At 66.0% G+C, this 27,801-nt stretch overlaps 1 protein-coding gene across 2 annotated transcripts; it reads left to right on the top strand.

The window, feature by feature from the left end:
* Nucleotides 1-3,166: 3,166 nt before the first annotated feature.
* On the top strand, nucleotides 3,167-26,849 carry BLTP2 (bridge-like lipid transfer protein family member 2). 2 transcript variants are annotated; one of them, XM_075013712.1, is made up of 39 exons: nucleotides 3,168-3,299; nucleotides 4,889-5,018; nucleotides 5,309-5,358; nucleotides 5,651-5,813; nucleotides 5,904-6,022; nucleotides 6,574-6,634; nucleotides 6,952-7,153; nucleotides 7,379-7,478; nucleotides 7,879-8,003; nucleotides 8,204-8,271; nucleotides 8,414-8,562; nucleotides 9,312-9,430; nucleotides 9,818-9,981; nucleotides 10,120-10,384; nucleotides 10,751-10,956; nucleotides 11,282-12,335; nucleotides 12,600-12,791; nucleotides 13,404-13,606; nucleotides 13,707-13,825; nucleotides 14,069-14,286; nucleotides 15,005-15,195; nucleotides 15,344-15,443; nucleotides 15,519-15,721; nucleotides 16,138-16,420; nucleotides 16,564-16,721; nucleotides 17,493-17,699; nucleotides 17,945-18,044; nucleotides 18,408-18,590; nucleotides 19,057-19,178; nucleotides 19,255-19,410; nucleotides 21,024-21,145; nucleotides 21,450-21,630; nucleotides 21,711-21,797; nucleotides 21,921-22,031; nucleotides 22,213-22,348; nucleotides 23,267-23,391; nucleotides 23,705-23,806; nucleotides 24,481-24,615; nucleotides 26,233-26,849. In XM_075013712.1, exons 1-39 carry the CDS (start codon nucleotides 3,241-3,243, stop codon nucleotides 26,413-26,415), a joined length of 6,651 nt encoding a protein of 2,216 aa, XP_074869813.1. In that variant the 5' UTR covers nucleotides 3,168-3,240; the 3' UTR covers nucleotides 26,416-26,849. The 2 variants fall into 2 exon arrangements, with proteins under 2 accessions (XP_074869814.1, XP_074869813.1); XM_075013713.1 differs by lacking the exons at nucleotides 23,705-23,806; nucleotides 24,481-24,615; nucleotides 26,233-26,849 and having other exon boundaries at nucleotides 3,167-3,299; nucleotides 22,263-22,348.
* The last annotated feature ends 952 nt before the right edge of the window (nucleotides 26,850-27,801 follow it).

Below are 27,801 nucleotides of genomic sequence, written 5' to 3' on the forward strand. Positions count from 1 at the left end.
GTGCCCTGCCATTCCCTGGCCTGTTCTTGCAGAAATGCGCCTCTTCCCTGCAGGGGTGTTGATCCTGTGATTTTCTCCAGCCTGGTAGGGTGGGAGCTGTGAGGCGGGAGAAGTGCAGGCTGCTGCAAATGGCTGTATTATTCTTTGTCCTGTCCTGCCCCAGGGCTTCCTATCGCTTCTTCAAGCAGAATGAGTTTGTGTTGGCTTCATGGGATCCTAAAACTGGAAGGGCCCTCAAGACCCATCAAGTCCAGTCCCCTGTCCTGACGGCGGGACCAAGTTCCTCTAGATAGTTATCAAACCTTTTTTTTAGCTGTCTCCGATGATGGAGATTCTACAATCACCCTAGGCAATTTATTCCAATACCCAAACACCCAGACATGAATATTTTCCTAACGTTCAACCTAAACCTTCCATGCTACAATTTAAGCTCATAGTTTCTTGTCCTATTTTCAGAAACTAACAAGAATAATTTTTTTTTCGTCCTCCTAACACCCTTTTAAGTACTTGAAAACTGCGATCACGTCCCCTCTCAGCCTTCTCTTTGCCAAACTGAACAAACTCAGTTCTTCTAATCTGTCATAGGTCCTATTTCCTAGTGCTTTAATCATTTTAGTTGCTCTTTTCTGTACCCTTTCCAATTTCTCCACATCTTTCACCCTGGCTTCAGAGACCGGATGCTCTCAGCACCCTCTCCTCATTAACAGCCACCTGTGTTTTCATCAGGGAATGGAGAGCTGGGAACTGTTGGGTAGGCAGCTGCTGTAACCCGTCTTGCTTCAGCTGCATGGAGTGCTGCAGACCAGACCCATCCCCTTGAGCTCTACACGCAGCTTCCGTAGTATGAAAAGTGCTGTTTGTGAACAGCTCTTTGCCATGTGCGTGAGTGCAGCTGTCTGTATTCCTGGGGCATTACTACTTTCCCATCCTGTTAGTTGGGGGCTACTCACTTGGTGGTGTTTGTACTGTAAACTCAACTGGCAATCTGCGCTATTCTGACGCAGGGCTCCAGGAGACACCCAGAAGGCAGGGAGTGATCCTCTACTGCAGTTTTCTCAGCTCCGGCCAGACTCCCTGTCCTTGCCTGTTCCAAGCAAAGGCTGCTCCATAACAGAGCGCGTCTCCGATAAAATTGAAACGGGCTGGGGGCGTTGCCCTGTGCCATGCTGTGGGTCTAGCCTCAGCTGAGACACGCTGGCCCCAAACACGGCCTTGTTGCGGTGGATTTTTGCAAAAGGGGGTTGGGGTTGAGTTCTTTGCCCTGTTCTCCATGGGCAGGTGACAACGTCATCAAAACCACACTTGGAAGTGATGTTTATTGGCAGCTGCAGCAGAGGCCAAGAACTGCAGGTAGGGGTGAATTTCCTCCCCCTCCCCCCGGACAAAAACAGCAAGTAGTTGTGTGGCGCTTTAGAAAAACTCATGACCTAAGAAACGTGTTAGCCACCCCAGGGCTCCAGGCCCACCTGCTGTGTCTGAACTTACAGATGAACCTGGCTGCACTTCAGAGGCTTCTCCCCGTAGAGGCCGTCCTCCAAGTTGGGGGAGACGCAAGCAGGCCCTGTTCCCCAGCCTGCCTCTGTTCTGTGGATTAGCAGGATTCCAGCTGTCAGCCCCAGGGCCACAGCCTGGGCAGAACACAGGGCTTTGTGCACCGCGGGCCGGACACGTCATGCTGCCTTTAGCAGGGTCTGGTCCATCATGCCGAGCGTGGCTGAAGGTGATGGTGGGATGCCGTGGCAGGGGGTACAGTACTCGCTGATATGCTCTGCCCACGCCTTGTGCTGGCCAGTGCCTGGGCATCGCAAAGGTGGCAGGAGCCTGGGGTGCGATGACGACAGCGGCCCGGATGCCACGGTGATGGGCGCGCTCTCAGACCTGTGCAGAGCAAAGCTGTCATCCACCGCCCCTACCCTGAGAGCCAGGGCTGGAGGGGCACTGAGGGGGGCTCACCCCCAGGACCCCCCCGGGGTTGGCGACATGCTGAGGGAGGCAGCGGAGCAGCAGGGAGGCCCAGGTCCTCAGCTGTCCCAGGCAAAGAGACGCCTGGGCAGGCCCCGGCCCTGCTCGCCCGAGAGCGAATCCCCTCTGCCCACCGCGCCCCTTGCAGCGCCCCCTGGAGCTGAGCCCCCAGTGCCCCGAGCCACCCCCCTCCCCGGCAGCTGATCCCCAACCCTCAGCGCCCCCCTCGCTGACCCCAGTGCCCCCCCGCAGCTGGTCCCCCCCAGTGCCCTCCCCGAGGCCAGAACCCCCCGCTCAACCCCAGCTACCCCCCGCGGCTGGTTCCCCCCCCAGCGCCCCCCTCGCTCACCCCAGCGCCCCCCGCGGCTGGTTCCCCCCCCCCAGCGCCCCCCTCGCTCACCCCAGCGCCCCCCGCGGCTGGTTCCCCCCCCAGCGCCCCCCTCGCTCACCCCAGCGCCCCCCGCGGCTCGTTCCCCCCCCCAGCGCCCCCCTCGCTCACCCCAGCGCCCCCCGCGGCTGGTTCCCCCCCAGCGCCCCCCGCGGCTGGTTCCCCCCCAGCGCCCCCCTCGCTCACCCCAGCTACCCCCCGCAGCTGGTTCCCCCCCAGCGCCCCCCTCGCTCACCCCAGCGCCCCCCGCGGCTGGACCCCCCCAGAGCCCCCCCGCTCAACCCCAGCGCCCCCCGCGGCTGGTTTTCCCCCCCCAGCGCCCCCCCTCGCTCACCCCAGCGCCCCCCGCGGCTGGACCCCCCCAGAGCCCCCCTCGCTCACCCCAGCGCCCCTCGCGGCTGGTTCCCCCCCCCAGCGCCCCCCTCGCTCACCCCAGCGCCCCCCGCGGCTGGACCCCCCCAGAGCCCCCCCGCTCAACCCCAGCGCCCCCCGCGGCTGGTTTTCCCCCCCCAGCGCCCCCCCTCGCTCACCCCAGCGCCCCCCGCGGCTGGACCCCCCCAGAGCCCCCCTCGCTCACCCCAGCGCCCCTCGCGGCTGGTTCCCCCCCCCAGCGCCCCCCTCGCTCACCCCAGCGCCCCCCGCGGCTGGACCCCCCCAGAGCCCCCCTCGCTCACCCCAGCGCCCCCCGCGGCTGGTTCCCCCCCAGCGCCCCCCCCGCGGCCGGCCCCGCTCCAGCTCGGCGGGCCGGGCCCGTCACTCCGGGAAGGCTCCTGTCGGCCTCGCCGCTCCGCCTCTCCCAGCGCCGCTCTCCGGGTTCGCGGCCGGTCGGCCCAGCGGAGGCGGCTCCCGGCGCGGACGGGGAGGGGACGGGCCGGCGGCCCAGGGCCGCGATGCTGCCGCTGCTCGCCGCGCTGCTCGGCCTGCTGCTGGGCGCGCTGGCGCTGGGCCGGTGAGCGGGGCGCTGGGGGCAGGTGGGGGCTGGTGAGCGGGGGTAGTTGGGGGACTGGGTTGTGGGGCGGTGCGAGCGAGGGGCTGTGGGGGGAGGTGGGGGGCTGGGTTGGGGGGCGGTGCGAGCGAGGGGAGGTGGGGGGACATGGGGGATGGGGTGTGAGCGGGGGCTGTGGGGGGGAGGTGGGGCGCTGGGTTGGGGGGCGGTGCGAGCGAGGGGCTGTGGGGGGACATGGGGGATGGGGTGTGTGAGCGGGGGCTGTGGGGGGACATGGGGGATGGGGTGTGTGAGCGAGGGGCTGTGGGGCGGTGCGAGCGAGGGCTGGGGGGGGAGGTGGGGGGATGGGGTGTGAGCGAGGGGCTGTGGGGGGAGGTGGGGCGCTGGGGTGGGGGGCGGTGCGAGCGAGGGCTGGGGGGGGAGGTGGGGGGATGGGGTGTGAGCGAGGGGCTGTGGGGGGAGGTGGGGCGCTGGGTTGGGGGGCGGTGCGAGCGAGAGCCGTGGGGGGACATGGGGGATGGGGTGTGTGAGCGGGGGCTGTGGGGGCAGTTAGAGGGTTTGTGAGCACGGCGGTAGTTGGGGGCTGGGTTTGAGGGCAATGTGAGCGAGGGGCTGTGGGAGTAGTTGGGGGGCTGGGTTGGCTGGGCAGGGGGCTGTGGGGGGAGTTGAGGGGCTGGTGAGTGGGGGGGATTTGGGGGGCCAGGTTGGGGGGTGATGTGAGTGAGGGGAGGTGGGGGGCTGCAGTGTGTGAGCGAGGGGCTGTGGGGGGAGTTGGCAGGCTGGTGAGTGGGAAGGGAGTTGGGGGGCTGGGTTGTGGGGCGGTGCGAGCGAGGGGCTGTGGGGGGGAGGTGGGGGGCTGGGGTGTGTGAGCGGGGGCTGTGGGGGGCTGGTGAGTGGCAGGGAGTTGCAGGGGCCGTGTTGAGGGGCAATGTGAGTGAGGGGCTGTGGGGGGCTGGGGTGTGGGGGGAGCAAAGGACTTGAGGGAACAAGCGGGGGGTGGGGGGCTGGAATGGGCCGGCGCCATCTCTGGGTCTCCCAGCCTGTAGTTGCACCATAGGGACACTTGTTTCTGTTGGCTGGGGTGGGCTCCTGGGCCCCATCCCCACAAGAGCCAGGCCCCCCCAGCTGCGAGGCCCAGGCCTGTTTCCCCAGAGGTGCATTCGGGGCCAGGACTGTGCAGCAGGAGTTGCCCTTTGCCTCTCAGTGCCCCCCCACCCGGCCCATAGAGGCTCCCCTATCCGGCACTGCTTGAGCCATTGTGGGGCTGGCTCTGGGCACAGGCTTCCTGCCCCCGGTTCCTCTCTCCGGCAGGTGCTGCCCAGGCCATGGCCAATGGTGCTGCCCCCGTAGTATTTGTCCTATTGCCAGTGCCCCACTCCTGGCTAGGGCCCTGAGGCAGGGGGTGTGGCACAGGCTCAGCCATCCAGTCTCTGCCCAGGGCCTGGTCCAGGCTGTGACTAACCCAGCTGCTGCTGGGCCTGCAGGGGGCTTGGCTTTCGTCCGGGGAGCCGCCACAGGCGGGTGGGCCCTGTATTCACAGCGGGGTTCTGGGAGCTGGCATTTACTGTGCTCTTGCTTTGACTTGGCTGCAGGTGGCTCGTGTGCCGACTGGCCACTAACTGGTGCCGCCAGAGGCTCCGGGCAGAGCTGAAGATTGGCTCCTTTGGGTTCTTCTGGCTCCAAAACATCAGCCTCAAATTCCAGCAGGAGCAGCAGACTGTGGTGGGTGCTTGAGGTGCCGGGTGGGTCGGGGTTCAGCTCCTCTGGGTGCGGGGAAGCGTCTGGCTTCCCACCTGACCTGCTGGGGTGTCAGATCCCATGGCATGGCTCGTGCAGCCCCACCCAGCTAGTCCCCTCCACCTCGCCCCTCCCTCGGGCATGCTGCGACCGGCTGCTCGCCAGCTGCAGTGTGATGCTGGCTTGCCCTGGGGCTGTCAAGCGGGCAGGATGGGTGAGCGTTACAGAGTGGGGCTAGATTGTAACTCCGCTGGCTTCTTTTTGTCCCCTCGCAGGAGATTGACAGTGTCTGGCTCTCCAGTAAACTCCTGAGTCATGAGCTGCCGTAAGTACCGGTCCCAGCTCTTTCCTTTCGGTGCCTGGGAGTGTGGCTCAACCCTGACCGGCTCACCTTGACCAGGATCTCACAGCTCAGCTTGTGGGGCTCAGCCCACTGCAGCAGGGCACCTTCTGCTACAAGGCGTGACCAGCTGTCTCTGAGTACGGGCGTGTTCTGCTGCAACTCCCTGGCTGAGCCGGCTGTGCTGGGGCAGGATGTGAGGGCAGTGGGGTGGCTGGCTGATGCAGGGGCTGTGTTGAGCTGCAGTAATGCTTCCCGTTGTGGTTCGTCCGTGCAGACGCTTCCTTGCGCTGTGTTTCGGCGAGGTGCGGGTCCGGGTGGATCTCCAGAAGGCACCGGGGGCAGGGCCCCCTTTCCCTGGGGCTCCACTGGAGAGCTGCAGAAAGGAGAGCAAGGGGCACTTTCCCATTAAGCCCTCCGTGCTGAGACTCCTGAGCCAGGTGCGTCTCTGTGTGCTGGATCCGAGAAGGAGGGTGGGCTGGAGCAGGCCTCGCTCCCGGCAGATGCGCTTCATTGCAGCTCTCATGCAGATCTTCTCAGTCCACGTGGAGTCCATCAACGTCATGGTTCTGCACGTGGCTGCCTCCGAGTCACTGTGGCACATCCAGGTCACCAGGACGCGCCTGCTGGTGGAGAGCGATGGGAAGCGGTAACTCCACCCTTGCCCTCTTCTATGGGATCAGGGCTGGGTAACAGAAGCATGCAGTTCCCTTGGCTTGTGACAGCCTTGGTGGGGCCTCTGCCCTGGAGGGGCCATTTCTGCCCTGGAGATTTGGGGTGGGGGTCTGTTATTGGGACTCCTGATTGGCAACACCCTTTCCATGGTCATGGGCAGTGTCCCCTGTGAGCTGAGCTCTTGGGCAGCCGCCCAGGAGAGATTCAGGTGCCGCCCAGCTGATTGGCAGAGTTCCCACGGCTGGCAGCCTGTTCTCCATCCCTTCCTTGGTCAACAGCTCTCTGTGGCCACTGGAGGTTCCCCAGGAGCATGGCACCCTTGCCTTCTCCTGGGACCATCCAGTCCCTGTGCTGCCTGGTTCTTACAGATGTCAGCCTCCTAGTGCATGGCCCAGCTGTGGCGTGGATGTGCTCTGGGAGCAGGGGGCGTAGCACAGATCCCAAGTGGGAAGAACCTGGTTGGGGGCCACAGGGCTCCTTTGTGCCTGGCAGGTCCCGTCTGAGCTTTCTTCTGCTCTCCCCCAGCCTGGACTGTGAGGTGACCCTGTCCCAGGTGAACAGCAAGGTGCTGAAGAGCAGCCAGCTGGTGAGTACCCAGGGTTGGGGTGCCCTGCAGCTGCCAGGCCCCAGGTGTTCTCTTGGGGAGCTCATGCTGCTCATTTCCTGAGCCAGCATGGCGTGTGCTGGGGTGGCACAGAGTGAACCGCTGGGGCTCCTAGCTGGGGCTGCTGGCGACACTTGCAGCTGGGACTGTAGCCTAAGGAGCCGTAGGCACCGCACGGTTCTTTTCCTCTGCACTGAGTGCTGATCAGGGCCTGCAGGGCTGCACCCCCCGCACGTCTTCCGTGGGCTCCCTCACCACGCCATGGTTTCGATCTCCTTGGTCCCTCTGCTCCCGTACAGGATGACGTGTGCCTGGCGGAGCTGGCCTTGGCCCTTGCCTTCTCCATGGAAGTCAGCGTGAGCAAACGGCAGGTGGTGGGCGTCAGCCTGGGCGTGTGGACCCTGCACACCGAGCTGCACGAGGGGCTGTTCTGCAGCGACCTGCTGCGCGGCGCAGCCAATGGAGTGGCACGGAGCAGTGCAGGGGACCAGCCAGGCTCAGGTCAGTCAGCCGCCCTCCCTGGGAGGTGCCGTGGGGCTGCAGGGAGGGTGCCCCGAGGACCCCATGCCTCTTGTACCTCTGAGAGCATATGTGGCACAATGGTGTGGGGGCGTTGTCTTGTCCTGGGTCGCAGCCAGGGGATCCCCTTGGGCAGCCCAGGCCACGGCTGCGGGGAGCTCTGGAGTGGGACTCCTGCCTGTGACCAGGTTTGTCCCTTGTTCCCAGGCCCCAGGGAGACCCTGATGCCTCAGCAGCTCATGCCCAGCAAGGTGAAGGTGGAGCTGGAGAACACCAGTGTGGTGCTGTCTGTGAACAGCCAGCAGAGGTAACGGGGGGAGTGGGCTGGCCCCACGACAGGCCCGAATGCCCAGCCCGGCTGCTCTGCCTCGCCTCCCCCCCGCAGCGCTCTCCTGTGGCTTGTGCCCCTCCCTGGCTGCCCAAGGCTGGGTGCTTCCTCCCCCGGGCCTCCAGCGTGCCGGTCCCAGGCGCGAGAGCTTTTCTCCAGCAGCTGCCTGTGGGAAGGCCGAGGTCGAATGAGCATAGCCTGGGCTCCCATGGGTTCCCCATCTTTCTGGTGCTCTGCCCCCCGGCTGGGCTTGGGTGTGCTGGGGCAGGGCTGACTGCCAGCAGGCTGGGGCATGGGGCAGGGCAGAGCAGGGGCTGGAGCTGTGGCTCCCTTCTGGCTGTCCTGCGACTTGGCCTGGCGCTGGTTCTTGTGGGTTCAGGCACCTCACGTGGACCCTGAAGCTGCTGCAGTTCCTGTACCAGCGAGATGAGGCGCAGATCCCTCTGCGGAGCTTCACGCCCACCTCCAGCCTGGGCCAGATGAGCGCGGAGCTGCTGCTGGAAGGTGAGTGCAGGGGAGTGGCTCTGCCGGCGGGGTCGGGGTCGTTGCAGGGTGGAGAGCCCAGGGAGGAGGAGGGAGGACCCACGCCACGCTCTGCCCGCTGAAAGGGGCCCAGCGACTCCACCTCTGCAGCACAGGCATGGGAGTGGCTGGCTAAAGCTTGTGGCCCTGCTTGGTGACGCTGCTGCCCCATCTCCCCACAGATGGCCTGTTGCTGTCCCAGAGCCGCCAGCGCATCGTGTGCCTGAGCTCCCTGAAAGTCAGCCTGCAGGTGAGCGAGCGGCCCGGCTGCTGTGTCCTAGCTCCTGCTGCCCAGCAGTGCCTGCAGGCCCTGGGCTGGCTGGGCCTCGCATACGTGCAAATGAGCGGCGGGGGAGGTGTCTCGCTCATGCCTCCCACATCCCCGCCTCTAGGTCACAGCCATAGACCTGTCGGCTGCTGTGCTGCTTAATACTTGCATCGTCCACTACCGCCACCAGGAGTTCTCTCGCTGGCTCGCCAGGCTGGCCCAGGAGTGCCGGGGTACTGGGGCACCCGTCCCCCTCCAGAGCACCAGGAGAAGGTACGTGTGGGCCCAGGCAGGGTGATGACTGGTGTCTTTCATGCCCTGTGGCTCCAGCTAGGGCGCTCGGCAGACACGCTCGCCTCTCTTGGAGCATGGAGACAGCCCGCACAGTGCCACAGCGTCAGGGGAGCTGCATCTCGCCCCAGGCTTCAGGCTCCCAGCCATCCCTTCCCCTGCAGGGGCCATGTCTCGCTCTCTGGGCCAGGGACTAGGCTGGCAGTCCCTCGGTATCTTGCTGGGATTTCCCCCGCAGGCCTCCAGAAGCTACGCCAGTGCCTGCCAGTTGCCAGCCGGTCCCTGCAAAACCAACGCCTCTCTTCCTAGGGGGAAAGCAGTGCAGAGAATATCTCAGCCCAGGGCCAGACGGGCGCCTGGATCAGCTGGCGGCCTGAGGTGTCCTAGCCAAAACCTCCCCAGCCCTGCTGCACTGCAGGCCAGGCTGGCTGCTGAGTCATAGGACGGCCCAGGTCCCTTCTGTGAAAAGCCCTGTGGGCTGGGCTCTGGAAACCCCAGTGGGGAGCAACAAGGGGCCTGCTGCCTGAGAGACTCGCCTCACAGAGCCTGTGTGAGGAGCCGTGGGGAGCTGCCGGCCCGCCCTGCGGGAGGTGCACCTCTGGGTCCTTGAGTGCTCCTGCCCGAGCCCAGCCCATGGCCTGGCTCCTCTACTCAGCAGGAGCCGTGCAGCTTGGCCTCTCCTCAGGCCGTGGGGCCTGGCTGGAGCTTTCTAATTCGTGGCCCTCTGGCAGGACCTGCCCCCAGATCCTGGCTCCCATCATCCTCTCTGCCTCCCTGTCCAACGTCAACATCTCCGTGCAGCTGGGGGATACGCCGCCCTTCGCGCTGGGCTTCACTGCCGTCTCCGCAGGTAGGAGCTGCCGCATGGCCAGGCGGGCGCCATGCAGACAGGGCCGACGCGGCCTGGGCCTCGGTCTCTGCCACGCCTGTGGGACCCCTTCTCTCGGTGGCTTCCAGGGCCAGGCCTTGGGGAAGCGGGCAGAGCCTGCTGCTGGCTGAGCGGAGGTGGGTCTGGGTGGGGGCCCTCCAGTGTGGGACAGCAGGACAGGAGGGGTTGGAATGGGTGCCCCAGTCTGCTTGGGCACATCTCTACTCAGCACCTCGCTCTGGGGCAGGATGGCACCCCGAGGTGGGTGATTGCTGCATTCCTGTGGCCTGGTGAGGAAGCAGCTGGGCCCCAGCCCCAGGGGAGCCTGGCTGGTCCTGCTCACGCTCACCTCCTGCTCTTTGCCTTCAGACTACCAGCACCTGCGCCCCCAGAGCGTGCACCAGCGGGGGGTGCTGGCCATCGACCACCTGTGCTGGCGCGTGGGCAACGACTCACACATCCAGCGGGCCCCGCACCCCCCCAACACGCATGTGTGGGGAGAGGCCCTCATCCTGGACTCCTTCAACCTGCAGGTGAGAAGGGCCAAGCCAGGCCGGGGCACGGTGCAGCTTCCCCGTGGGTGGGAAACGGGGAGGGGCTCCGCTGGGCCATGGGGCTTGGGGGTGGGGATGAAGCGCTGCCTGCTGGTGACTGGGCTGTATCCCCTGCAGGGCAGCTACAACCAGCCCCTGGGCATGTCCAGCGCCCAGGTGGACACACTCTTCCTGGAGTGCACCATCCAGGGGCTGCAGGTGGAGTCATCAGACACCTGCACCGAGTGCCTCTCCCGGGTGCTGACCCTGCTGCACCCGGGATCTGGCCAGGCAGAGGCTCCAGGGGAGCCAGCCGCCGCCCCAGGGGAGTCCGCAGGCCTGCTCTGGAAGGTGGACCTGAAGGTGGAGGATGTGAACCTCTTTACGCTGTCCAGCCTAGTGGGTAAGTGAGGGGGGGCTCCTGGGCGGGGGCAGCCGTCCCACAGGTCCTGCTGTGCCAGCCAGAGGGAGGCAGGAGCCCTCTGTGCCGCTGCCTGGGCTCTCCCGAAGGAACCTCTCCTGCGTGCGGGCCCTGGAGCTCCTGGAGCACCTGGCTGGGCTCTCCTTACCTGCCCTCCCCCTGTGACTCCCCCCACAGGCTCCTGCCCCGGCTCTCGGCAGCCCCCGCCCCCTGGGCCGGTCCCTGAGAGTGTGTTTGTACCGCCCTGGCTGTTGGCAGCTGCTGCTCCTCTCTGCACTACATCAGGCTGGGGGCTTCCCAGGGTTGTGCCCTGTCCTGTCCCCACTGGTAACCTCCCGTCTCTGCCAGGTGCCTCGGAGGTGAGGCTGGACACGCTGACGGCCCTGGGCAGTGCCGAGAGCTGCACGGTTAGTGTCCAGGGCGTGGCGCTGGCCGTGGAGAAGAGCGTTTCCGAGCAGATGCAGCCCTGCTCCAAAGCCCCAGCCATCCGCTCCCCCGTCGTCAGCCTCTCCATGCTCTCCGTCACCTACCACAGCAGGATCCACTCCCTGGAGGTAGGTGCTGGCCTGCCCGGCTGGCAGAGTGCATTCTGGGATGGCGCTGCCAGGCCAAGCGTGTGCCCCCGGGCTGGGTCTGAAGGCCCTGGCTGGCATGGCCGTCAGCTGAGGAGGGCCGGGGGGGCCTGGCATTGGCTCTCCGACTCGCGCCCCGCCTTGTGGCTGGAGACCGCTGCTGCAGCAGGCAGCAGTGTGCTCCGGGTGGGTGAGTGGGGGTGCTGGTTCACGGTCTGGCTCTCGGGCCCCCGGCTCGGGGGCCTGCTACGCTCAGGGCTGCTGGGAGAGCAGAGACCCAGGCCTGCTTGCCCCTTTTGGTGCCTAGGTCCAGTGTGGCGAGGGCCTGAGCGTGCTGTGGAGCCCACCCGACCACATGTACCTGTATGAGCACGTCCTGGCCACCCTCCGCTGCTGGGCCCTGCTGCAGAGCAGCCTGGGCCGAAGGGGCCCTCCCTCCCCGCCCCCGGAGAGCCCCAGCCCAGAGCAGGGCCCCGCCAAGAGGGTCTTCAACCTGACGCTGGAGCTGAGCTCTGCCAAAGTCACAGCCTTCGTCTCGGAAGCCAGCTACATCAGCCTGGCAGTGGAGCGGGCCTCGGCCAGCCGGCACGGCAGCGCCTTCCACGCCTCCTGCCCGGAGCTGGCCGCCGGCTTCGACGGCCACAGCATCGTCAGCTTCAAGGAGGCGGAGGTGCAGCTGCTGCCGGAGCTGGAGGAGATGATCCTGCACCGCAGCCCCTTCCCCACCCTGCGCACCCTCCGCAACCGCGTCTGGGCCTTCTCCTTCGCCAGCGTGGCCGTGGAGCTCCCCTACCAGTACGACTTCTCCCGCACACTGGACGAGGCCGTGGGCGTGCAGAAGTGGCTGAAGGGGCTGCACCGGCGGGGCCGCCCCCCGAGCCCGGCCCTGCCCCCCGACCTCTTGCTCAAGGTGCACCACTTCTCCTGGGTCTTCCTGGACGCCGTCTTCGAGGTGAAGCTGCGGGACAACTACGAGCTGCTGAAGGACGAGAGCAAGGAGAGCGCCAAGCGGCTGCAGCTGCTGGACGCCAAGGTGGCAGCACTGCGCAAGCAGCACGGCGAGCTGCTGCCCGCCCGCAAGGTCGAGGAGCTGTACGCCTCGCTGGAGAGGAAGAACATCGAGATCTACATCCAGCGCTCCCGCCGCCTCTACGCCAACACGCCCATGCGCAAGGCCCTGCTCACCTGGACCCTGGCCGGCCTGGAGCTGGTGGCCCTGGCCGACAAGTCCTTCCACGGCGTGGAGCGCGTGCTGGAGCAGATGAGGGACCTGGACAGCTGCAGCCCCTTCCCGCCCGAGGGGCTGGAGCTGGTCACTCAGTGGTGCCGTATGCTGAAGGGCAGCGTCAGGACCTTTTTCGGTGAGTGGCTGGGAGCTGGGCCCTGGCCTCGGGCTCCCGGGCCGGAAGGTGCTGCTGGGGTCGTGACTGGGGGAAGCCGGGGGGGGAGGTGCCGCGTGGTTCCCCGCTGCAGGGTCCCTCCTGGTCCGGGGGCAGCTGCCTGCCAGCCCCTCGCCCAGAGTGGGGGAGAGTGACGAGATCGCTGGCTGCATGGCCCAGGGCTGGCCGTGATGCAGAGAGAGTCCCCTCCGCTGGGCACCCAGCGCACTCTGGCTCTGCCCACAGTGCGCATCCGGGACTACCCCCGCTACCTGTTTGAGATCCGGGACTGGCGGCTCTCAGGCCTGCTGATTGGGACGGAGCAGAGCGGCCACGCCTGCTCTCGCCGGCGCCAGCTGCTGAAGCTCGGCCCGCCCTGGGGCAACGCTGCTGTGGAGAGGAACATGCCGCCGCTGAAGTTCTACCACGACTTCCACTGTAAGTGGGCTCTGGGGCCTACCAGCAGGGCAGGAGGCTGGGGCCCTGGGCCTTGGTGTGGGGCTGCCCCGACCCTACCAGCGGGCAGGAGGCTGGGGCCCTGGGCCTTGGTGTGGGGCTGCCCCGACCCTACCAGCGAGCAGGAGGCTGGGGCCTTGGGCCTTGGTGTGGGGCTGCCCCGACCCTATCAGCGGGCAGGAGGCTGGGGCCCTGGGCCTTGGTGTGGGGCTGTCCCAATCCTACCAGCAGGGCAGGGGTCTGGGGTCTGGCCCCGCTGCTGTGGTACGTGCGTGGGATGGATTTCCTTCCAGCTCTTGCTGCAGGAGCTTGGGCTGGGTTGGTTGGGGGTTGCTGGGTGATTGGCTGGGTGCCAGTCAGCACTGGAGGAGCAATGCTTGTGCCCCTCTCAGCTGCGTGTGGGGAGGATGGGACGTGGGCTGGGCAGTGCCCGGACCAGCGACCCCGCCCTGGGTCAGGATGCTGGCGGGGGCAGCGCTGGAGAACAAGCGCTGTGGAGGTCCTGGGGCAGCACCGCAGGGTAACCTTGGGCCAGGCTCTGGCTGCCTGGGGCAGGACGCAGGAGCTGTCCTGAGCCGCTCTGCCTGTCCCTAGCGGAGATTTCACAGTACACCATCGTCTGGGGGCCCTGCTGGGACCCGGCCTGGACCCTGATTGGCCAGTGTGTGGATCTGCTCACCAAGGCCTCGGAGGATCCCAGCCCGCCCCTGCCGTGGTGGGATAAGAGCCGCCTTCTTCTCCACGGAAATTGGCACCTGGACATTGAGCAGGCCAACCTGCACCAGCTGGCCACCGAGGTGAGCCTGGCGTGGGGTCGCCCAGGGAGGCCGGCTCCCCGAGGGGCTGGCCCGGGCTGCCCACCGCCTGTCGGCCTCACGCTCAACCCGTCTCCGGCAGGATCCCTACAACACCACGGAGAACATGCACTGGGAGTGGAGCCGCCTGTCCTTCCTCTGGAGACCTGGCCAGTTCGTCTTCAAGGGCGACCTGGACATCAACGTCCGCACGGCCTCCAAGTGAGCAGCCGCTGCGGGGCGGAGACCGAGCAGGGCTCCCACGCACCTTTAACACCCGTGTGCCCAACAACCTTCCCGTGCCCCCGGGCGTGTGCAGCCGCACACCACCCGTAGAAAGTCACGCCGCCCACTGGGGGCCGCTGCCGCACTGCTGACCAGCTGGGCGGCTGCCCACGCGCTCCGCTCACAGGGGCCGCTGGCTGTGACCCTCGCGGAATAACCCAGCGCCTTCCCCCTGCGCAGGTACGACGACTGCTGCTTCCTGCACCTGCCTGAGCTGTGCATGACCCTGGACCTGCAATGGCTTTGCCACGGGAACCCCCATGACCATCACAGCGTGGTGCTGCGTGCCCCCGAGTTTGTCCCCGAGGTGCCTGTGGGGCAGCACCACGACTCATACCGGGCCTTCCGCTCTGAGAACCTCAACCTCTCCATCCGCATGGACCTGACGCATCCAGGGGGTGAGTAACGCCTGCCGAGCTGCAGGGACCCGCAGGAGCTGGGCCCCTGGGCCTTGGTGTGGGGCTGGTATGTGTGTATGGGACCTGACGCGCCCGGGGGGTGAATGACGCCTGCCGAGCTGCAGGAGCTGGGCCCCTGGGCCTTAGTGTGGGAGTTGGTATGTGCGTATGGGACCTGACGTGCCCAGGGGGGTGAGTGACGCCTGCTGAGCTGCAGGGACCCGCAAGAGCTGGGCCCCGGACCTTGGTGTGGGGCTGGTATGTGCGTATGGGACCTGACGTGCCCAGGGGGGTGAGTGACGCCTGCTGAGCTGCAGGGACCCGCAAGAGCTGGGCCCCGGACCTTGGTGTGGGGCTGGTATGTGCGTATGGGACCTGACGTGCCCAGGGGGTGAGTGATGCCTGCCGAGCTGCAGGGACCCGCAAGAGCTGGGCCGCGGGCCTTGGTGTGGGGCTGGTATGTGCGTGTGGGACCTGACGTGCCCAGGGGGTGAGTGATGCCTGCCGAGCTGCAGGGACCCGCAAGAGCTGGGCCCCTGGGCTTTGCTGTGGGAGCTGGGTGCCTACTGGTTTGGGAGGTTGGGGGAGGGCCTACCTTGGGCACGTGCTCATGTGCCCCGCCATGGCGGGGAGAGGGGGAGGGAGGGCTCCTGGCAAGGCAGAGCCCTGTGGGGCCGTAGAACTGTCCTGTGCCCAGCGCTGGTGCGTGTGTTCTCAGAGCTGTCGCAGCCCCGGATCCTGCTCTACAGCAGCACGCTGCGCTGGATGCAGAACTTCTGGGCCACCTGGACCAGCGTGACGCGCCCCATCTGCCGCGGGAAGCTCTTCAACAACATGAAGCCCAGCAAGAAGAAGCTGGGGCAGCACTACAAGCAGCTCTCCTACACGGCGCTTTTCCCCCAGCTGCAGGTGAGGTGGGGCCCATCAGCTCCTGCTGGCCGGCTCTCTCCCCTCCGGCTGCTCCGCTGCATTCCATCCCCCCACTTAGCATGGCTGGCAGCTCCCTGCAGCCCGAGGGGTGGCAGCCGTCTCAGCGCCCCATGTCTGCTCCCCGCAGGTGCATTACTGGGCCTCCTTCGCCCAGCAGCGGGGGGTCCAGCTGGAGTGCGGCCAGGGGCACATATTCACACGAGGGACTCAGCGACTCATCCCCCAAGGTGAGGCTGGAGCCCGGGCGGGGGGAAGGTAATGGGGGGCTGGTCCCGGTGCTGATGACTCTCGCCTGGCTCCAGCTGGCACGGTGATGCGGCGGCTCATCTCGGAGTGGAGCATCACGCAGATGGTGAGTGACCTCAGCTTCGTCACCGTGCACCTCATGGCCTCGACCTGCGACGAGAGCGCCGACCACCGGCTCGACTCACTGGTGAAGAAAACCCACCTGCTGAGCTTGTCCTCCCTCACCTACCAGCGGCACAGCAACCGCACGGCCGAAGAGGTGCCCGCTGGCTCGTGCTGCGCGCAGGCCTCCCACACCGGGGCAGGGAACGGGCCGGGGCCTGGGGACCAACACAACGAGCTGGCTTTGCCTAGACTGGCCAGGCAGTGCCCATTTGGGGCAGAGGCATGAGCCTCTGGCTGTCTGCAGGGTGAGCCCCGGGTGGGGGCTATGAAGAAACCGAGCAGGCCCCTCTGGCTGCCACCTCAGCAGCCTGGGGTGTGACTAGTTGCCCCCTCTGAGCTCAGTGTGGGTGGGGCCTCTGGCCCAGAGAGGGGTGGCAACTTGTCCATGGCCACCCTGCTGGTGGGGCCCAGGTGGCAGAGCCCCAGCCCAGGGTGCTGGCCTCATTGCTGCTGGGTGGATTGGAGCCGGGGACTGCTCTGCCCCATTGCCTGACCCCGGTGTGGCTGCAGGAGCTGTCCATGCGGGACGGAGCTGAGGCCTTCCACACGCACCAGCTGCAGCTGGTGGACTTACGGGCGTCTTGGACCACCACCAACCGGGACATCGCCTTTGGCCTCTACGACGGCTACAAGAAGGCGGCCGTGCTCAAGCGGAACCTGTCCACCGAGGCGCTGAAGGGGCTGAAGATTGACACCCAGCTGCAGGGCAAGAAGCTGAAACGACGCCCGCTGTCCGCCACCCTTCCCCCGCAGAGGGCAGCTGGGGCCACCAGTGAGCGGGGCTCCTCAGGGGGTGAGTGCCCAGGTCCTGCCTCCCTCCCCTGGGTCTGCACAGCTCTCCCGCTCCATGGTACTGGGCCACCTTAGGGCCCTCTGCTCCCCCATCTGCTCCCCGGGGCCTCCAAGGCCTCTGCCCTGACCCCCGTCTGCTCCCAGGGGCCTACATGCTGCAGAAGCTCATTGAGGAGACAGACAAATTTGTGGTCTTCACGGAGGAGGAGTCGGGGGCCAGCGAGCAGCTGTGTGGGATCGCCGCCTGCCAGACCGATGACATCTTCACTCGCAACTGCCTGGTGGAGCTGGTCAACTGCCAGGTACTCCGCCCCAGCCAGGCTTCCTCCGGGACAAGCCTGTGGTCTGGGTGCCCCCTGCCCGACAGCGCCCCCTGCTGGGTGAGGTGGGGACTGGCCTCTGTGACCCACGCTCCTGCCCATGCCCTACAACGCCCCCTGCCCGACAGCGCCCCCTGCTGGGCGAGGTGGGGACTGGCCTCCATGACCCATGCTCCTGCCCAGGCCCTACGACTCCCCCTGCTGGGTGAGGTGGGGACTGGCCTCCATGACCCACGCTCCTGCCCAGGCCCTACGACGCCCCCTGCTGGGCGAGGTGGGGACTGGCCTCCATGACCCACACTCCTGCCCAGGCCCTACGACGCCCCCTGCTGGGCGAGGTGGGGCTGGTCCCACACAACGTGCTCCTACCCCATGCCCAACAGTGCCCCCTGCTGGGAGAGGTGGGGACGGGCTCCCATGCCCTATGCTCCTGCCTCATGCCCTATGGCGCCCCCTGCTGGGAGAGGTGGGACACTAGCCCTACGGTGCCCCCTGCCGGGAGAGATGGGGACTGGCCCCCCAGCCCATGCTCCTGCCTCATGCCCAACAGCGCCCCCTGCTGGGAGAGGTGGGGACTGGCCCCCCAGCCCATGCTCCCGACAGCGCGCCCTGCTGGTGGGGACGGAGCTGTCTCTTTCCCAGGCCCTAGCAGTGGGGCGCACACGGCAGGCCCTCCGTGCTCTGGTTTGCATCCTGGCTTGGCTGCCCCGTGCAGCCATCGGCGGGGTCACGCAGGGGCCTGTCCTCCCGCAGATGGTGCTGCGCGGCGCTGAAACGGAGGGCTGTGTGATCGTGTCTGCTGCCAAGGCCCAGCTCCTGCAGTGCCAGCACCACCCCGCCTGGTACGGAGACACCCTGAAGCAGAAGACCTCGTGGACCTGCCTGCTGGACGGCATGCAGTACTTCGCCACCACCGAGAGCAGCCCCACTGAGAGGGAGGACGGCCAGCTGTGGCTGGAGGTTGGCAGCTGGTGGCTGGGCCGGGGGAGCGCTGGTGGGGCAGGGCCGGGGCTGTCCAGTTGCACACTGGGGGTTTTATCACAGCCTGAGAGGGAGCCCTGGAGCTCCCTGAATCCACAGCAGGGCAGGATCCCAGGGCCTTGCAGCGGCGGGAGAGGATGCCCAGCCAGCGCCAGGGACAAGCCCTCCAGCTTGCTGGCTGTGCCTGGCCAGGCCTGAGGAGTCAGCAGCGTCCCTCCCCCCAGGTGAAGAACATCGAGGAGCGTCGGCAGAGGAGCCTGGACTCGGTGCAGGAGCTGATGGAGAGTGGCCAGGCCGTGGGCGGCATGGTCAGCACCACCACAGGTCAGCACAGAGCCCTGCTTGCCTCGGGCCCAGAACGGGCCGGGCCAGGCCGCCCCCAGGGATCCCTGGGCCTCTGCTTTGCCCTCCAGTCGCACGTGTCAGCCAAGGGACAAGCCAAGTCTGCTCAGCCCACGGCTCTGTCCCCCTCCTGTAGTGCCCCACACGGGGATGGGACGGGCTTGGGTTTGCCCAAGGCAGCGCTCTGGGCTGACTCCCCGGAGGGCTTCCAGGCCTCTCCTTCCCCCACCTGTGTCCAGATCCCAGAGGTTGCCCTGCCCTGGCGTGTCAGAAGGTCTGAGAATCAGGGCCCCCAGGCTGCGGGCGGCAGCCCCTGCCTGACAGCTGCTCCTGTTTGGCCCCCAGACTGGAACCACCCCTCTGAGGCCCAGCAGCCCCAGCAGGTGCAGCGGATCATCTCCCGATGCAGCTGCCGCATGTACTACATCAGCTACAGCCACGACATCGACCCTGAGCTGGCCACGCAGATCAAGCCCCCGGAGGCCCCGGCCCCCCAGGAGAAGGAGGACCTGCTGAAGAAACAGGAGGGTGTGGCACCGCGCTGGTGGTCTCCTCGGGGGAGCGCTGTGGGGACGGGCCATGGCCAGAGGCCTCGACACGCTGAATTCTCCTCTAACCCACAGTGGGGCTGCAGCTGCCTTGGGTCAGAGACGGGCAGCTTCAGCCGACTCCAGGCGGAGGGGCCGGGGTTGGGGGCTGTCTCTGGCTGGTTCTGTCCAGGGAACGGGACACACAGCGAGGAGCAGTTTGGGCCCTGTGCCATGCACTCCAGCAGGGCCCGGCACGCCGGGGAGAGCACTGTGCATTTGCCTGTGGCTGCTGGGACCAGCGCCTTGTCTCTGAGGCTCATTGCCTGGTTCCTCGCACCCCTGGGCCTCCCTCGTCCATATTGCACGCCCCACCGGCAGGTCCCCCTGTGGCTCCAGGCTCTCTCCTCATGCTCCCCGGCGGGCGTGACCCTTCCCAACACCCCCTCCTCTCTCCCCGCCCCCAGGAGCCGTCGACACCTTCACACTGATCCACCACGACCTGGAGATCTCCACCAACCCAGCGCAGTACGCCATGATCCTGGACATCGTCAACAACCTGCTGCTGCACGTGGAGCCCAAGCGCAAGGTACCGGGCTCGGCGGGGTGCACCAGTGGCACAGCCCCACCGGCGCCTCACCTGCCCCGTCTCTCTCTGGCTGCAGGAGCACAGTGAGAAGAAGCAGCGGGTGCGGTTCCAGCTGGAGATCTCCAGCAACCCCGAGGAGCAGCGCAGCAGCATTCTGCACCTGCAGGAGGCCGTGCGGCAGCACGTGGCCCAGATCCGCCAGCTGGAGAAGCAGATGTACTCCATCATGAAGGTGAGGCCCAGCTCTGCGGAGAGGGGGAGGAGAGGGGAGGGGGAGGCTGGCTCTGCTAGGGGCGTGGAGGGGGAGGCTGGCTCCGCTAGGGGCGTGGAGGGGGAGGCTGGCTCCGCTAGGGGCGTGGAGGGGGAGGCTGGCTCCGCTAGGGGCGTGGAGGGGGAGGCTGGCTCCGCTAGGGGCGTGGAGGGGGAGGCTGGCTCCGCTAGGGGCGTGGAGGGGGAGGCTGGCTCCGCTAGGGGCGTGGAGGGGGAGGCTGGCTCCGCTAGGGGCGTGGAGGGGGAGGCTGGCTCCGCTAGGGGCGTGGAGGGGGAGGCTGGCTCCGCTAGGGGCGTGGAGGGGAGGCTGGCTCCGCTAGGGGCGTGGAGGGGAGGCTGGCTCCGCTAAGGGCGGGGAGGGGGAGGCTGGCTCCGCTAGGGGCGTGGAGGGGAGGCTGGCTCCGCTAGGGGCGTGGAGGGGGAGGCTGGCTCCACTAGGGGCGTGGAGTGGGAGGCTGGCTCCGCTAGGGGCGTGGAGGGGAGGCTGGCTCCGCTAGGGGCGTGGAGGGGAGGCTGGCTCCGCTAGGGGCGTGGAGGGGAGGCTGGCTCCGCTAGGGGCGTGGAGGGGGAGGCTGGCTCCGCTAGGGGCGTGGAGGGGAGGCTGGCTCCGCTAGGGGCGTGGAGAGGGAGGCTGGCTCCGCTAAGGGCGGGGAGGGGGAGGCTGGCTCCGCTAGGGGCGTGGAGGGGGAGGCTGGCTCCGCTGGGGCCGGGGAGGGGGAGGCTGGCTCCGCTAAGGGTGGGGAGGGGGAGGCTGGCTCCGCTAAGGGTGGGGAGGGGGAGGTTGGCTCCGCTAGGGGCGTGGAGGGGGAGGCTGGCTCCGCTAGGGGCGTGGAGGGGAGGCTGGCTCCGCTAGGGGCGTGGAGGGGGAGGCTGGCTCCGCTAAGGGTGGGGAGGGGGAGGCTGGCTCCGCTAGGGGCGTGGAGGGGGAGGCTGGCTCCGCTAAGGGTGGGGAGGGGAGGCTGGCTCCGCTAGGGGCGTGGAGGGGGAGGCTGGCTCCGCTAAGGGTGGGGAGGGGGAGGCTGGCTCCGCTAGGGGCGTGGAGGGGGAGGCTGGCTCTGCTAGGGGCGTGGAGGGGAGGCTGGCTCCGCTAGGGGCGTGGAGGGGGAGGCTGGCTCCGCTAGGGGCGTGGAGGGGAGGCTGGCTCCGCTAGGGGCGTGGAGAGGGAGGCTGGCTCCGCTAAGGGCGGGGAGGGGGAGGCTGGCTCCGCTAGGGGCGTGGAGGGGGAGGCTGGCTCCGCTGGGGCCGGGGAGGGGGAGGCTGGCTCCGCTGGGGCCGGGGAGGGGGAGGCTGGCTCCGCTAAGGGTGGGGAGGGGGAGGTTGGCTCCGCTGGGGCCGGGGAGGGGGAGGCTGGCTCCGCTAAGGGTGGGGAGGGGGAGGCTGGCTCCGCTAAGGGTGGGGAGGGGGAGGTTGGCTCCGCTGGGGCCGGGGAGGGGGAGGCTGGCTCCGCTAGGGGCGTGGAGGGGGAGGCTGGCTCCGCTGGGGCCGGGGAGTGGGAGGCTGGCTCCGCTAAGGGTGGGGAGGGGGAGGTTGGCTCCGCTGGGGCTGGGGAGGGACTGACAGGTGCCAGCCTTTCAGTCCCTGCAGGACGACAGCAAGAATGAGAACCTGCTCGAGCTGAACCAGAAGCTGCAGCTGCAGCTGAGCCAGGAGAAGGCGGACCTGCAACTGGAGAGTGAGGAGCTGAACATTCTCATCAGGTACCAGCCTTCACCACATAGCGCCGCAGCAGCCGCCTGTTCCCTGGGGCTGCTCCCGCCCGTCCCTGCCCTGCCCCCAGCCTTCCAGAGCCACAGCACCCACCTTTGTGTTCCTGGGACTTCCCAGGCCTCCCCGGCCCCGCCCGTCGGCTGGCCCTAGTGCCAGGGGCTGCCCAGGCCTCCCCGGCCCCACCTGTCAGCCAGCCCTAGTGCCAGGGGCTGCCCAGGCCTCCCCGGCCCTGCCCCTCGGCCAGCCCTAGCGCCCGGGGCTGCTCTCACCGCTCTGCCTGGCCCACGGGGGCAGGTGTTTTAAGGATTTTCAGCTGCAGCGGGCCAACAAGATGGAGCTGCGCAAGCAGCCCGAGGACGTCAGCGTGGCCCGGCGGACCGAGTTCTACTTTGCCCAGGCACGCTGGCGCCTCACCGAAGAGGACGGGCAGCTGGGCATCGCCGAGCTGGAGCTGCAGCGCTTCCTCTACAGCAAGGTGCTGGGCCCGGCGGGCGCCGGGGAGGGGAGGGGCCAGGGCACGCTCAGGGCTCCGCAGGCTGACGGCTCCGTTTGCAGGTGAACAAGTCGGACGACACAGCCGAGCACCTCCTGGAGCTGGGCTGGGTCACCATGAACAACCTCCTGCCCAACGCCGTGTACAAGGTGAGTGGCCGGCCTGGCGGGGGCTGCGGAGGAGGGGCAGCAGCCAGCTTGCGAGGGGCTTTGGGTGGGGTTGGGGACCAGTTCAGCCCCTGCCCTTGTGCATGGCCTGTCTGTGCCCTGCAGGTGGTGCTGCGCCCTCAGAGCTCCTGCCAGTCCGGCCGGCAGCTGGCGCTGCGCATATTCAGCAAGGTCCGGCCCCCGGTGGGCGGCATCTCTATCAAGGAGCATTTTGAGGTGAGGCCCCGAGGCTCTGTAGGCCTGAGACGGACATTTGTGTCCCTGGCAGGAGGTGCTACTGCACCAGGGCAGGAGCCCCACTCCTGCTCGGACCTCTGGGGGTGCGGCCAGCGGCCCCTGGGCTGCAGGGGGCCGGAGGATCCCAGTGCTGGCCCCTGACGTGCCGCTCCTCTTGCAGGTGAACGTGGTGCCCCTGACCATCCAGCTCACCCACCAGTTCTTCCACAGGATGATGGGCTTCTTCTTCCCCGGCCGCAGCGTGGAGGAGGAGGAGGTGGGTGACGAGGAAGACAAGTCCAAGCTGGTGACGACGGGTGAGTGTGCAGGGTGGGAGGAAGGGAGGTCACTGGTGCAGGCCAGCTGGACCCCAGACTGAACTCAGTGCAGTGATGGGGGTACACGCTGGCTGGCCAAGAAACACCCCCCAGGGTGGTAAACAGGGACTGCGCGTTCCCCGGCTCCACTCTCAGCCAGCGCTGTTAGTCGCTGTCGGGGGGGGCGGGGGAAGAGATCCCAGACCCCAGCAGTGGCCTTTGGAGCTGAGGCCCAGCCTGGTGCCATGGTGGCAGTTCTCCAGAGCAGAGTGGCAAACCAGGGAGCCGGGTGCCTTTGGCCAGCCTACACTTAATGCAGCCCACGGCTAGTCCTCCAGCTCGGAGCCCAGAAGCAGCTCTCACGTCCAGGGGGCGCGGAGTTCTGGCAGGCAGGGTTTGGGGTGCGGGTGGAACAGGCTGAGGCGATGGGCAGCTGAGAGGGCGCAGGGAGGTGTCCTCGTTGCATATGGCCCTGGGAAGACCCTTGCAAGCAGCTGTGCCCCAGCTGGACCAGAGCCAGCAATGAGCTGCAGTGATCTGAGGTGCAGAGGAACTGCCGTAGTGCAGGGAGAGACATTCAGCCAGTTCTAGCCAGGGCAAGAGGAAGAGGTACTGATCTCGGTCTGTAAATGCCTCCCCAGAGGAAGTGCTCCGAGCGGAGAGGGCCACACAGCCTAGCACAGGTTGGACAAGACCCTGGGGCTGGGAGCTGATGCCCCACTGGCAATACAGAGCCCATTTTTAGCAGGGAGGGCTGTGGACCTTTGGATGAGCCCAGGGGACTGCGGCACTCAGCGGGAGTTCGTGGAGACGGGGTGTCTGCTGCTACCAGCTCTGGCCTAGCCCAGCCCAGGCTCAGAACTGGGGTGCTGCCGTGGGTGGGGTTGGATGACCGCGGGGCTCCCATCTCTCTCCCAGGGATGCCCGTGGTGAAGCCGAGGCAGCTGATTGTGGCTGAAGACTCGCTGGGCCCAGGGAAGGGAGTGGCCCAGGGACTGAACCGGACGTCTGGGGTCAGGAGGTCATTCCGGAAAGCCCCTGAGGTACTCGCCCTGCTGGCTCCGGGGCAGGAGTCTCCCATTGTGCTTCTCCAGGAGGGCCTGTTCCACTTGCCTTGGGGCTGTGCGTGCTCCTGGGGTGGTGGGCTTGGGGCGTCCTTCGAGGGGTTCCCCCACGTACCTGCATGCGCGTCACCAGAGCTGCTGTTGCATGCTGAGCAGTTGGTGCGGGCCCGGGGATGCCAGCTGGGGTCCCCTGGCAAGGGACAGGAAGGAGATCTGCAATGCCCCCTTCCCGCTGACCAGTGCCGCCTCCCCGCTCTCTCACGCTGCTGATCCTTGGCTCTGTCCCACCCAGCACCCCGTGGACGACATCGACAAGATGAAGGAGCGTGCGGCGATGAACAACTCCTTCATCTACATCAAGATCCCTCAGGTGCCGCTCTGCGTCAGCTACAAGGTCAGAGCTCAGAATAGCATCTGGGGCAGGGCCAGCCCTGAGCGTGCCGGGGTGGCAGGGGAGAGCTGTGGGCATGTGCTGGGCCGGGGTGATCCCCAGGGTGCCGGGGCGGCAGGGGAGAGCTGTGGGCATGTGCTGGGCCGGGGTGATCCCCAGGGTGCTGAGTCAGCAGGGAGAGCTGGGGTGTGTGCTGGGCCGGGGTGATCCCCAGAGTGCCGGGTCGGCAGGGACAGCTGTGGGCATGTGCTGGGGCGCGGCCAGCCTGAGGGTGTGTAAAGGGAGGGGTGGTTGGTGGTCATGTGCTGGGGCATGGCCAGCCTGAGGGTGTGTAAAGGGAGGGGTGGTTGGTGGGCGTGTGCTGGGGCACGGCCGGCCTGAGGATGTGTAAATGGAGGGGTGGTTGGTGCAGGAAGAGGATCTCTGACCTGACAGTGCTGCTGGGTGCCTGGCATCCTCTGGGGCGGGGGGCTGGGCCTTTGTCCTGTGCAGTCACTGCTATGTGGCTGGTTAGACTGCATGACTCTTTGGGAGCCATGGTCGGGGGGGGTGGGGGAACCCCCATTCCACAGCAGTCGCAGCTTGCTGCCTGCACTGCCCTGTGCCCAGGGCTTCTGGCTGCTGCCTCTCACTCAGAGCCTTCAGGCTTGGCTGGGCTGACACAGTGTCTGGCACAGGGCGAGAAGAACAGCGTTGACTGGGGTGACCTGAACCTTGTGCTGCCGTGCCTGGAGTATCACAACAACACATGGACGTGGCTGGACTTTGCTATGGCAGTGAAGCGGGACAGCCGCAAGGCGCTGGTAGCACAGGTAAGGGGCTGGGGGGAGCCCCAGGCACTTGGTGCGCACTGGATGTAGCTGTTAGCGTGGGGGGCTGGGTTATGGCCTCTCTCCTGGCAGTCGCCTGTTGCTGTCTGGTTCCCACTTGCTACCCTCCTCCTCATCTTCTGGGTGCTGGGCCTTTGCCCATGCTGAGTCTCTCTCTAGGCAGGGCATAAGAACAGCCCTATGGGGTCAGACCAAGGGTCTGTCTAGCCCAGTCTCCTGTCTTCTGACAGGCCAGTGCAGGTGCCCAGAGGGTATGAGCAGAACCCATCCCCCTGTCACCCATTCCCAACTTCTGGCACACTGAGGCGACGGACACCACCCCACCCGTCCCGGCTAACAGCCCCTGATGGCCCATTCTTCGCGAACTTGTCAAGCTCTTTTCTGACCCATTAAAGTCCTGGTCTTCCCAGCGTCCTCTGGCCAGGAGTGCCACAGGGTGTGTGTGGTGTGCGGAAGTACGGCCTTTGCTCTCGTTTCAACCTGCTGCCTGTTGTTTCATCTGATGACCCCCTAGTTCTCATGTTACGAGAAGCAGAAAACACCACTTCCTTCTTTACTGTCTCCACACCAGTCATATCTACCACATCATCTGTCCTCTGTCTGTCATGTGCCCCCTTAGCTCTTTTCCAAGCTGTAAAGACCCACTCTTATTACTCTCTCCATATGACAGCCCTTCCACACCCTTTCTCATTTCTGTTGTCTTTTCTGAAACTTTTCCAACTTTACCAGTGTGTTTTTTGAGAGGTGGTGACCACATCTGCATACAGTATTCAAGATGTGGACTTGCTGGGGCTTCATATAGAGACACTCTGCTCTTTTCTTTCTTGTCTATCCTTTTCTTAATGATTTGCCAACGTTTTGTTTGCTTTCTGACTGCTGCTGCACATTGAGTTGATGTTTTCAGAGAGCTATCCATGACGACTCCAAGATCTCTTTCTTCAGTGGTAACTGCTAATTTAGACCCCTCGTTTTAAATGTCTAGGTGTGATTAAGTTTTCCAACGTGCATTACTTTACATTTATCACCATTGAATTCATCTGCCGTTTTGCTGCCTTGTCACCCAGTTTTGTGAGAGCCTTTCTGAAAGTGTACATACACCGTTCACTGGTTCTCCCATGTCCACATGCTTGTTGACCCTCTCCCAGAATTCTAGTGGAGCGGTGAGGCGTGATTTCTCTTTACAGTAACCATGTTGCCTCTTCCCCCAACAAATTATATTCATCTCTGTGCCTGACAAGGCTGTTCTTTTCTGTAGCTCTAACCTGATTTCCCGGTCCTGAAGTTACCTTTACCAGCCTGTAATGAATCCCCCTGGAGCTCTTTTTAACCATTAGCATTGCACTAGCAACCCTCCAGCCATTGGGTACAAAAGCTGGCTTGAAAGATAAGTTGCAAGTGACAGGTTGCAGATGAGTTGCTGTCTCTGCCAAGTTCACCCTGCTCAACCCGCTGGCTGCCAGTTCCCCACCACTGGGGCAGGCGGTGCAGGGGAGCCCCAGGCAAGGAGCCCTGATAGCCTGTGGTTGAGCGGTCACCGCCAAGGCAAACCTCAGCCCACCCTCTGCCCTGCTGTCCCCTGACCTTTGCTCCACTGTGCAGGTGATCAAGGAGAAGCTGCGTCTGAAGCCGGCTGCTGGGGCTGAGGCACGGGGGAAGCTGGAGAGCAAATCGGACGGGACCCTCCAGCAGCAGGAGGAGGATGAGAAAGCACGGCTCCTCATTGGCCTGAGCGTCGGCGAGAAGAACCCCAGCAAGAAGTCCATCTTCGGCAGGCGCAAATGAGGCAGCACCTGGCAGGCTGGGATGGGACTTGGGCAGCTCCTGACACCTCTTGGGCACACGGACCCTTTGCAGACCTGAGCTGGCACAAGGAGCCAGAAACTTTCTCTCGGTGGGGGACCTCAGTGGCACAGCTCAGCTGTGGGACAAGACCTCGCTGGATGGGTGACACAGACGTGGTGTGGCCCGGCAGCAGAGAGACGCCGCGCAGCGTGAAGCAGCTCTCCCGTGACAGGCTCGGGGGAGGATGCATCACTACGGGCTGGAGCTGCGTTCATTTGCACAGAACCCGGGGGGCGAGGGGCTCCCTAGTTATCACGGGTGTGTCCCACCCTGGCAGCACTGGCGGCGACCGCACTGCAGCGGGGCCGTGTCTGTCTGGTTCCTGGGGGGAAGTGGGCACAGAGGAGAATTTAAATAAGAGTTTTTAATTTGGACCCATCTCTGTCCTGGTGTTACTGATGCATTCTGCAGCCGCAAGAGGGCAGGAGCCAGGGCCCATCCTCAGCCTGCTCCCCACCCCTGGCGCTACTAGCCTGGGTGGTGTCGGGAGCCTCGCAGCCCTGCGCTGGTGCAGGCTGCAGCCAGGCGTGCTCCATTCCTTGGACCCTCTGCCAGGGCCCTGCTTTCCGTGCTGTGGAGTGCCAGGGTTTGCTGAACGCCCCCCTGGCTTGTGCGGCTCCCTGGACCGGGTAGGGACTGCTGGGGCCGAGCCGCATCTGGTGGCGACTGAGCTCTGTTATCCCCCCGCTGTCCTTGCTCACGTGTGCAGTCTGTGTCCAGCTCACAGCAGGGGCAGGTTACCACCCCTTGGTACCTCTCTGTTCTCCCAGCTGGGGAGCTGGCCCTTGTGCCTCCCCCTGCTCCCTAAACCGGAGCACGAGGAGCTTTTTCTTCAGTCCACCCGCCTGCCGCTGGACCTGTGGCTCCTGTCAGTGCTGGTTTTGCTAGAGAAGCCCTGTGCTGTGTAGCGAGCTGGGGCCAGACTGGACAGCAGCCTCTTTCAGGGGCACCCCGTTGCCATCTCTCACCTCCTTCACACAGCATCTTGCTGCCAGAGCCCTAGCCCCCAGCATGGGTGGGGGGTGTGTGTGTGTGCTGAGCTGAGCAGCTGCCAGCGTGTGGAGTGTGACCCGAGCAGCACCCACCGACTGCTGCAGGGCTGTGGCAGGCCTGTGAATCAGCCTGGTGCCCCACAGCGCCTGGCCACTACCCCGGAGATGGGCGTAGCCCAGGGCAGAGCGCGCTGCACGCAGCAGCCCTGTGCACCTTGCGAGGAGGGGACAGGCGCATGGGCCGCGTGAAAAAGGAGGGGGCGGAGCTATTTGCATGATTCATGAGGAGGCGGGGCAATGGCGCGCGGGGGCGGAGCTATTTGTGTTATGCAGA

The sequence above is a fragment of the Carettochelys insculpta genome, chromosome 19 (assembly GCF_033958435.1).
Source record: "Carettochelys insculpta isolate YL-2023 chromosome 19, ASM3395843v1, whole genome shotgun sequence".
Classification (NCBI taxonomy): domain Eukaryota; kingdom Metazoa; phylum Chordata; order Testudines; family Carettochelyidae; genus Carettochelys; species Carettochelys insculpta.

Bases quoted from the DNA above. Each gene is read 5' to 3' on its own strand.
- BLTP2 (XM_075013712.1), top strand. From the start codon at position 3,241: ATGCTGCCGCTGCTCGCCGCGCTGCTCGGCCTGCTGCTGGGCGCGCTG. The intron at 8,272-8,413 runs GTGAGCGAGCGG...CCCCGCCTCTAG, and splicing joins CCCTGAAAGTCAGCCTGCAG to GTCACAGCCATAGACCTGTC. The intron at 12,336-12,599 runs GTGAGTGGCTGG...CTCTGCCCACAG, and splicing joins CAGCGTCAGGACCTTTTTCG to TGCGCATCCGGGACTACCCC.